The sequence below is a fragment of the Pezoporus occidentalis genome, unplaced genomic scaffold (assembly GCF_034315485.1).
Source record: "Pezoporus occidentalis ecotype Australia unplaced genomic scaffold, CSIRO_AGI_Poc_V1 ctg37, whole genome shotgun sequence".
In the NCBI taxonomy this organism is placed as follows: domain Eukaryota; kingdom Metazoa; phylum Chordata; class Aves; order Psittaciformes; family Psittacidae; genus Pezoporus; species Pezoporus occidentalis.
In genome coordinates, this window is record NW_026915691.1 from 26,217 (window position 1) to 35,238 (window position 9,022).

The 9,022-nt window shown below is 62.3% G+C and overlaps 2 protein-coding genes across 4 annotated transcripts; one reads left to right on the top strand and one right to left on the bottom strand.

Moving 5' to 3' along the window:
- Positions 1–447: 447 nt before the first annotated feature.
- On the top strand, positions 448–5,578 carry WSB2 (WD repeat and SOCS box containing 2). 3 transcript variants are annotated; one of them, XM_062631116.1, is made up of 9 exons: positions 448–605; positions 696–867; positions 1,426–1,661; positions 1,865–1,996; positions 2,332–2,432; positions 3,020–3,192; positions 3,398–3,511; positions 4,608–4,715; positions 4,873–5,578. In XM_062631116.1, exons 1-9 carry the CDS (start codon positions 590–592, stop codon positions 5,033–5,035), a joined length of 1,215 nt encoding a protein of 404 aa, XP_062487100.1. In that variant the 5' UTR covers positions 448–589; the 3' UTR covers positions 5,036–5,578. The 3 variants fall into 3 exon arrangements, with proteins under 3 accessions (XP_062487100.1, XP_062487101.1, XP_062487102.1); XM_062631117.1 differs by having other exon boundaries at positions 1,429–1,661; XM_062631118.1 differs by lacking the exon at positions 3,398–3,511.
- A 480-nt stretch (positions 5,579–6,058) lies between these two features.
- Positions 6,059–9,022, bottom strand: RFC5 (replication factor C subunit 5). Its single transcript, XM_062631119.1, has 11 exons — positions 8,947–9,022; positions 8,805–8,869; positions 8,583–8,719; positions 8,409–8,488; positions 8,070–8,143; positions 7,817–7,976; positions 7,144–7,225; positions 6,916–7,045; positions 6,635–6,712; positions 6,498–6,552; positions 6,059–6,331 (listed from the first exon to the last, which is right to left on the bottom strand). Exons 1-11 carry the CDS (start codon positions 8,976–8,978, stop codon positions 6,235–6,237), a joined length of 990 nt encoding a protein of 329 aa, XP_062487103.1. The 5' UTR covers positions 8,979–9,022; the 3' UTR covers positions 6,059–6,234.

Genomic DNA, 9,022 nt, shown 5'->3' on the forward strand with positions numbered 1-9,022 from the left:
TACATCTCCGGGTAACAGAATACACCCCGCGCCGGGACGGTGCCCCCGTCCGTGTGCCCTGTGTGGATCTGCTGCCTCCCGGTGGGAGTGAGGCTGAGGACGGGGGGGAATCGCGGATGCAGGGATGCTGGGGGGGGCACAGGGGCCGTTTGGGTGCCCCCCGAGGGCAGAGGAACACGTGTGTATGTGTGTGTGGGTATGTGTGTGTGCGGGGGGGCCAGCGCCGTTCTCCCCACACATGGGTACCGGGAGGGATGCAGGGACTACAACTCCCATCATGCCCCGCGGCGCGGGCGGGCAGGGATGAGCGACGAGGAGGCGCGGGGCATGATGGGAGTTGTAGTCCACGCTGCCGCTGTTTAAGTGCTGGGGAGGCTCGGTGCCGGGGGTGCCCCCGTGTGGGTGCCGCTGCCGGCGGTGTCAGCGGTGCCCCGGGGCGGTGCTAGGGGAGGCGGAGCAGCAGGAGGCGGGCCCGGTTGTCCCCTCCCTTCGCCGCCGCTTCCGCAGCGCTGGGCCTGGTGCCGGCCCCGCGGAGGCCTCGCCCGGCCCGGCTGGGCCTTGCCGTGGCCGGGCGGGCCGCGGAGCCGCCATGAAGCCGGTGGGAGGTGAGGGGGGCCCGGGCCGGGGCGGGGGGGACAGCGGGGCCGGGGCGGGCCGGGGGCAGGCGGGCCGCGGTAACGCGCTGTGCCCCGCAGAGGAGCCGGTGCTGCTGGCGGAGCTGAAGCCGGGCCGGCCCCAGCGCTACGACTGGAAATCGAGCTGCGAGACCTGGAGCGTCGCCTTCTCCCCCGATGGCGCCTGGTTCGCGTGGTCGCAGGGGCACTGCGTGGTGAAGCTGATCCCGTGGCCGCTGCGGGAGCCCGAGCTGTGAGTGCGGGGCGCGGGGAGCGGGGCAGGGACCACCGGGAGCAGGGGTTGGGTTGAGGGGACCTTAGAGCTCACCCAGCTCCAACCCCAACACCTTCCACCAGAGCAGCTTGCTCCGAGCCCCTGTGTCCAAGCTGGCCTTGAACACTGCCAGGGATGGGGCAGCCACAGCTTCTCTGGGCACCCTGTGCCAGCGCCTCAGCACCCTCACAGGGAAGAGCTTCTGCCTAAGAGCTCAGCTCAGTCTCCCCTCTGGCAGGTTAAAGCCATTCCCCTTGGCCTGTCCCTACATCCCTTGTCCCAAGCCCCTCTCCAGCTTTCCTGCAGCCCCTTCAGGCACTGGAGCTGCTCTCAGGTCTCCTCTTCAGGAGCCTTCTCTTCTCCAGGCTGACCCAGCCCAGCTCTCTCAGCCTGGCTCCAGAGCAGAGCTGCTCCAGCCCTCGCAGCAGCTCCATGGCCTCCTCTGCATCACCCTCTATAGTGAAAGCTTTCACCTCTTGCTCTTTCACCTCTCGGCCTGAACGCGTTCCCCCTTCTCCTGCCCCTTCCCTTCTCCAGCAGCTGTAAAGGCCCGGAGCGCAAGAGCCGCAGCAGCAAAGCGGAGGCCAGGAGCCGAGCGGTGGCCAAGGAGAAGACGCTGGAGTGTGGTCAGATCGTGTGGGGCTTGGCCTTCAGCGCCTGGCCGGGGGCAGAGGAGGGGGACACAGACCCTGCCTGCACCGTGGGGCTTCCCTGCCTCATCCTGGCCACCGGGCTCAACGATGGGCAGATCAAGGTCTGGGAGGTGCAGACAGGTGAGGGGATGTTGCCAGCAGTGGGGGCACTCCTGGCTTCGTGTCTGTTCCCTTGGAGGGAGATCCCACCTCCATCCTTCCCTGACTGCTTCCCAGTGTTGAGCAGAAGCCTCTGCCCTGTCCCAAGCGGGGCTGCCTGCATGTAAGGGGCGCTGCTTTGTGCCCTATGGAGGGATGGCGCTGAGCACGGCTCCTCTCTGCAGGACACCTCCTCTTCAGCCTCTTGGGGCACGAGGATGTTGTCAGAGACCTGAGCTTCGCTCCCAATGGAAGCCTCATCCTTGTGTCAGCCTCGCGGGACAAGACCTTGCGCGTGTGGGACCTCAGCAGAGATGGTAGGAGCATGCAGGGGTGTCCCTGTCATAGGTCACCCCCGGCTCAGGCTGGGCTTGAGGATAGGGGGGTGAAACCCCCCTCTTAGGGGAGATGGTGGGAAAGGATCTTTGGTGACAGGGATGAAGGCAGAAGGGGACAGTTCCACAACATCCCCTTCCAGATGGAACCTGCCAGGTGCAGGACGGGGTTGCAAGTAGGCAGAGCTCAGGATCTGCCCAGGGAACCGTCAGCTCCATGTGTATTCCCTCTTGGGAAAGGGGGGGCAGAGCAGGGGCAGGGCCCAGCACTGCCTCTGGTGCTCCCCTGTTGTCACTGCCACATTTCCTGTCCCCAGGGCGGCAGGTCCAGGTGCTGTCGGGCCACGTGCAGTGGGTCTATTGCTGCTCCATCTCCCCAGACTGCAGCATGCTCTGCTCCGCCGCTGGGGAGAAGTCGGTGAGTCCCAAGGGATGCAGCCAGAGAATCGTGGAATCAGGGAATAGTTTGGTTTGGAAGGAGTCTTAAAGCTCCTCCAGCTCCAACCCCTGCCACGGGCAGGGACCCCTTCCACTAGAGCAGCTTGCTCCAAGCCCCTGTGTCCAACCTGGCCTTGAACACTGCCAGGGATGGGGCAGCCACAGCTTCTCTGGGCACCCTGTGCCAGCGCCTCAGCACCCTCACAGGGAAGAGCTTCTGCCTTATCTCCAACCTGAACTTTCCCTGTTTCAGTCTGAACTCATCAACCCTTGTCCTATCACTGCAGTCCCTGATGAAGAGCCCCTCTTCAGCATCCTTATAGCCCCCTTCAGCCACTGGAAGCTGCTCTGAGGTCTCCACACAGCTTCTCTTCTCCAGGCCGAACAGCCCCATCCCATGTCCCGCTGCATCCAGCACTGCCCTCAGCCCTCCATGTCCCCAGTGCAAGAAGCACCCATGGGGCCAGGCCACATCCTCACTTGCCTCCACCCAGGCTCTGCATGGAGGAGCTTGGACCAGGGCTGGTGCTTCTTAAACCCTGAGATGTTTGTGCTATGCTCCCGCAGGCGCTGCTGTGGAGCATGCGTTCCTACGCGCTGATCCGGAGGCTGGAGGGGCACCAGAGCAGTGTGGTGTCCTGTGACTTCTCCCCAGACTCTGCTCTCCTTGTCACCGCCTCCTATGACGCCTGTGTCATCATGTGGGACCCCTACACCGGGGAGCAGCTGAGGACACTGCGGTACGGGGATGGGGATGGCACCGGGAAGGGGGACACGGCAAGAGGGGGTTTGGAAGGGCTGAACGTGGCCTTCTCCCCATGGCCACCACCTCTCCACTGTTTCCAGTCTGAAAGAGGGCTCTGGCCCCTCTGCCAGCCCCAGAGCAGTGGGGATGGAGCTCATGGCAGCCTGGGGGTGATGCTGGGCTTGTTCTCCCCACCACAGCCATGTCCCCCTGCACTCAGCGCTGGATGACAGCAGCGAGGTCCACACCAGCTCCCTGCGCTCCGTCTGCTTCTCCCCTGAGGGCCTCTACCTAGCCACGGTGGCAGATGACAGGTCAGTGACCTCCTTGGGGACTGCCAGTGGGAAGAGGGTCCCAGGAGGACACCACCAAAAAGAACCAGGAGCTCGGGATGTGTCAGTGGGGAGCAGATCTTGTGTGGAAGGTCCCCACCAATGCTTGGTGTTAAGGGGAAAGGGCAGGATGCCTGGGACACCATGGCTGGGACAAGGTCAGGGCAGTGTCACCCCTCTAAGCAAGGAGCTGGAGCCTGTGTCCTGTGTGCTGTGCCACCCTCATGTGCCCCTCAGCACGGTCACTAGCTCTGCATCCAGCTCAGCTCTGCAGGGGACAGTGCCACCCAGTCCAAACACAACTTTAGGCTGGGCAGTGGATGGAGCAGCCCTGAGGAGAAGGACTTGAGGTGCTGGTCAATGAGAAGCTCCCCATGACCCGGCTTCAGTGAGTGCTTGAGCCCAGAACCCCCCCGTGTGCTGGGCTGCACACCCAGAGCGTGAGCAGCAGCTCAGGGAGGGGATCCTGCCCCTCTGCTGTGCTCTGGGGAGACCCCCTGCAGCCCTGATCCAGCTCTGGGGCAGCAGCACAAGAGGGACGTGGAGCTGTTGGAGTGAGTGCAGAGGAGGCCACGGAGCTGCTGCGAGGGCTGGAGCAGCTCTGCTCTGGAGCCAGGCTGAGAGAGCTGGGCTGGGGCAGCCTGGAGAAGAGAAGGCTCCTGAAGGGGAGACCTGAGAGCAGCTCCAGTGCCTGAAGGGGCTGCAGGAAAGCTGGAGAGGGGCTTGGGACAAGGGATGTAGGGACAGGCCAAGGGGAATGGCTTTAACCTGCCAGAGGGGAGACTGAGCTGAGCTCTGAGGCAGAAGCTCTTCCCTGTGAGGGTGCTGAGGCGCTGGCACAGGGTGCCCAGAGAAGCTGTGGCTGCCCCATCCCTGGCAGTGTTCAAGGCCAGGTTGGACACAGGGGCTTGGAGCAAGCTGCTCTAGTGGAAGGGGTCCCTGCCCATGGCAAGGATTGGGACTGGAGGAGCTTTAAAGTCCCTTCCAGCCCAAACCATTCTACAAACCCAGAGGCTTTATCTGACCTTAGGGCTGTGTGGATGAGGTCTGATGTGTTGTCTCCTCCTTTTCTCCTTAGGCTCCTGAGGATTTGGGCATTGGAGCTGCGCTCTCCAGTTGCATTTGCTCCCATGACCAACGGCCTGTGCTGCATGTACTTCCCACAGGGCGGTTTCATTGCCACAGGGTATGTATGTGTGAGGGGAGAGCAGAGGGACGTGTGGCTGCTCACCACATTCCCAGCTTCCCTGGGGCTGCAGGCTGGGAAATGCCTGTGCCTGCAGCAAGCTCAGGATATATGGGGATAATTGAGCCTTCTCGTGGCCTTCTTTGCCCTGTTGCAGGACCAGGGATGGCCACGTCCAGTTCTGGACTGCTCCAAGGGTCCTCTCGTCACTGAAGCACTTGTGCCGCAAGGCTCTGCGCACCTTCCTCACAACGTACCAGGTCCTGGCGCTCCCCATTCCCAGGAAGCTGAAGGAATTCCTCACTTACCGGACCTTTTAAACCAGGGTGCAATGTGGATGCACGGAGGTGAGAGCCCTCTGCCTGGTGGCAGGGCTTGGCTAGGGTTGGAGGAGGCACCACACGACGACGTCTCGCTGATGCCTGAGCCATGGGGCAGGATTGCTGCTGCCCTCCTTTTGGGGCTGCCTCGGGGAGTGTGGAGGGGTTTTTTGGTGTAATACTACTAGAACCCAGCAAAAATGCATGCAGAGAGCAAGGGACACGGTGTGGTGGGCCCTGCAGGGGACATGGGTCCCACTGTCCCCCTGCTATCTGCAAGTTATGGGGTAGGTGCTTTTGCTTCCACGTGCAGTGTTGTGGGGTGAAGGTTTGCAGTCGGAGCAGAGCTTTTGGTGTTGTGAGTTCAGGGCTACAACCACCCCTGGCAAAACTCATCCTGACGGGATCAGCCTGTACAGTAGCTTAATTCCCAGAGGAATGCGGGCTGTGCCGCTCACCGGTCGGGCTGTGAGCTGGAAAAGCCCCACAGCTCCCCACAGACTCAGTGGCAGTGATGACAGAATAAAGAATTGATTCCACCCATCTTTGCTCCTGGTTCTAGAGGTGACCTGGGCATTGCAGGCAGGGATGGCCCCAGCCTGGCTGTGGAGCTGCAGTGGGTGCTTGCCCAGCTCTGCAGTGCAGCAGGTTCAGTGCTGGCAGGGATCAGTCCAACGCAGCCCCCAGCTCCCATTGCTGCTGCTTGTCTGCGCTGGAGCTTGGTGGGATTGATCCGTGGGTGAGCCAGAGGCTGTGCCCCAGCTGATGCAGAAGGCAGGGAATGGCTGTAGCCTGAGCAGCAGGGCAAGGGATGCGCTTGGAGCAAGCTGCTGTAGTGGAAGGTGTCCCTGCCCATGGCAGGGGTTGGCACTACCTCTGCCCTGCAAGGAAGGGAGGCTGGGCAGGAGGGGGGTGACACAGCCAGACTCCAGCCTGGGTGGTTGAGGCACCTTTGCACCGGGGCAGGGTGTGAGCCTCAACCACCTCCTTCAGGAGGAAAAAGAAGAGCCAAGTGCAACCTGATGCGCTTTAGAGGTATCTCTATTTCCTGACGCACTTAGGGATGATGCTGCGTGACTCCTGCAGCCTGGCTGTGGGCTGGAGCTTGGAAAAGGGAAGTGGAAAGTGTCAGGGCATGGAGCCCATGATCCCTTCCTTCCACCTTCTGCTGATGCAAGGAAGGATCCACCCGGCAGGACTCAGGCTTCGGCCACGATCAGGTCCCTGGTGCACTGGAAAGCCGCGATGAGGGAGCTCAGCTGGATCTTCTCACTGGTCCCAGCAGCCAGCCGGTACCTGCAGCAGGGGCAAGGGCAGGTCCGGGTGCTGACACCAGCATCCTCATCCCACCAAGCAACAGGCAGGACCCAGCGTGGTAGCGGTGACCCCTATGGGGTGGGTGCCCTGGCAGCCCCCCAGCGATGGGGTTTGGGGGCAAGGAATGGGGCTGAGCTGCACTTACTCAATATCTGCCATTTTGATCAGCAGCTGGATGCGCACCGAGGGGGGGAAATCCACTGTGGAGAGGACGAGATGGCACTTGTCATACTGGGGGCACCCAGGGTTGTCCCTCGCAGGGTCAGCCCCACAAGCCCCTACCTCTGTGCACGAAGAGATGGATCTCGGTGAGGATGTCCTGCAGGGCCAAGCCCTTCAGTGTCTTCAGCTCTGTTATTCCTGAGGTGGGAGGGAGTGAAGGGTTTCATCCAGGCTTTGCCCCACTGCGAGATCCCACTCCTCATCCTCACCACAGTCCCAAGGACCCTCCCCATGGAGCAGCACCTCCCACCCAGCCGGAGCAGGAGGTCCCAGGATGGGAAGTGCCAGCAAAGAGGAGGATGTATTAGCAGGGATCAAAGCCAGGGGAGGGGAAAGGATACTGCGGTAGGCGGTGGAGAAGTCCTGGTTCAGCATCCAGTCGAGGATGTTGGCGATGTCGGACTCGAGGGGGTGCCCTGTGCATGTGTACACGTTCTCCCCCGTCACCTTCCCAAAGGCCATGGTGGTGCTCTGAGGAAGAGGAGGGTGGAGGAAGGATGAAGAGCTTTGGACCTTCCTCTGCTGTGACCCCTCCAGCTCCCTTGAGGAGGAAGAGGCCGTGTCCGTACCTGCAGGATATTGAGGGCTCTGCGCATGTCACCGCTCGAGAGGGTCACCAGAGCCTTCATCCCATCCTCGGTCACATCCACCCTGGAAAACAAGACCTGGGGCTGCCGGCAGGAAATGCAACCATGATGGGGCCCTCAGTGACAGGGGAGAGGGGTGGCTGTGACACTGCTGGGGAGTGGTTGGACTGGATGAGCTTAAAGGGCTTTTCCAACCTGGTTGATTCTATGGGTCTGCTGGGGCTGTTCAGCCTGGAGAAGAGAAGCTGTGTGGAGACCTCAGAGCAGCTTCCAGTGGCTGAAGGGGGCTACAAGGATGAGGAAGGGGACTCTTCATCAGGGACTGCAGTGATAGGACAAGGGGTGATGGGTTCACACTGGAACAGGGGAAGGTCAGGTTGGAGATAAGAAGTTTACTGTGAGGGTGCTGAGGCGCTGGCACAGGGTGCCCAGAGAAGCTGTGGCTGCCCCATCCCTGGCAGTGTTCAAGGCCAGGTTGGACACAGGGGCTTGGAGCAAGCTGCTCTAGTGGAAGGGGTCCCTGCCCGTGGCAGGGGTTGGAGCTGGAGGAGCTTTAAGGTCCCTTCCCACCAAAACCAGACTGGGATTCTATGGAATACTGATCCCACTGCTGCTCCCCGTGTCGAGACGGGGATCAAGGGGATCCCGGGCTCACCCCTCCTCCTGTATGACGTGTTGGAGCCGGGGCACCATGAGCTCCGGGGTGAGGGGCCCGAAGCGGAAGCGCGTGCAGCGGGACTGCAGCGCCGGGATGATCTTGGACAGGTAATTGCAGATGAGGCAGAAGCGGGTGTTTTCCGTGAACTTCTCAATCACTGCAAAGGGGAGGGAGGAGAAGCTGGTCCGTGTCCACCCCCCCAAGTCAGGCTGGGGCTGAGGGGTGTCAGTGGGTCCCCCATGCCCCTCACCGCGCCTCAGGGCGTTCTGAGCATCCTGGGTCATGGCGTCGGCCTCATCCAGGATGACGAGCTTGAAGCCTTTCCTTAAAGAAGGGGGAAAAGGGAATGGGTTTGGTCCTGGCTGTGGCTCGGTGCGGGAGAAACGGGAGTGTGGGATGCTATTCCCAGCCTGACCCCCATGGGTGCTTCAGGGGAACCCTCCTTAACCTTCACCCTCATCCCTGGCTCCTTCCTACGTGCTCCCACCCCGAGCCAAGCACTGGGGCAGGCTGTGTTGGTGGGGGGGGCGGTGTGATGATGGGATCGGGAACTCTGGGAAGCTTTGGGAAGCACAAACCCACCACTTACTTAAAGATGGTCCTGGTGCTTGCAAAGCTCAGGATGGGCCCTCGGACGATGTCGATACCCCGGTCATCGGAGGCGTTGAGCTGGAGGGGGGCAGCAGGGATCCGTATCCCCTCCTGAGGATGCTCCCGGGGGTGGCGGGACCCCCTTATCCCATCCCATCCCATTCCCACTCACCTCCAACACCATGGAGCCAAACTCGCGCTCGCGGTAGAGCTGCCTGGCGCAGGCGAGGATGGTGGATGTCTTACCGGTACCGGGGGGGCCATAAAGGAGGAGATGCGGGAGCCGGTCCTCGCTGATGAACCGCTGCACTGGAGCGGGGAGAACAGCGGGGTTTGGGGGTGCCCGGTACCGGGGGGGGGGGGGTGTCGGTGCGTACCGGAGGGGGGCATTTACCGGTGCTGAGGATATCGCGATGCGACACCAGCTCCGACAGCGCCTGCGGCCGGTACTTCTCCACCCTGCACCGGGAGACGAGGGGGTCAGCCGGGGGTCGTCCCGGGGGTCACCCTTGGGGTCACTCCGGTACCGACCGTACCACGGCAAGTTCCCGCCACCCGCCCGCGCCATGGCGCGCCGCCTCGCGAGAGAGCGGGAAAGGGGCGTGGCTTGTG

Coding starts and splice junctions, on each gene's coding strand:
- WSB2 (XM_062631116.1), top strand. Junction 2,433..3,019: donor CCGCCGCTGGGGAGAAGTCG/GTGAGTCCCAAG, acceptor ATGCTCCCGCAG/GCGCTGCTGTGGAGCATGCG. Junction 3,193..3,397: donor GAGCAGCTGAGGACACTGCG/GTACGGGGATGG, acceptor TCCCCACCACAG/CCATGTCCCCCTGCACTCAG.
- RFC5 (XM_062631119.1), bottom strand. CDS start 8,978: ATGGCGCGGGCGGGTGGCGGGAACTTGCCGTG. Junction 8,489..8,582: donor TTGGCTCCATGGTGTTGGAG/GTGAGTGGGAAT, acceptor GCCCCCCTCCAG/CTCAACGCCTCCGATGACCG. Junction 7,226..7,816: donor CACGTCATACAGGAGGAGGG/GTGAGCCCGGGA, acceptor CTTGTTTTCCAG/GGTGGATGTGACCGAGGATG.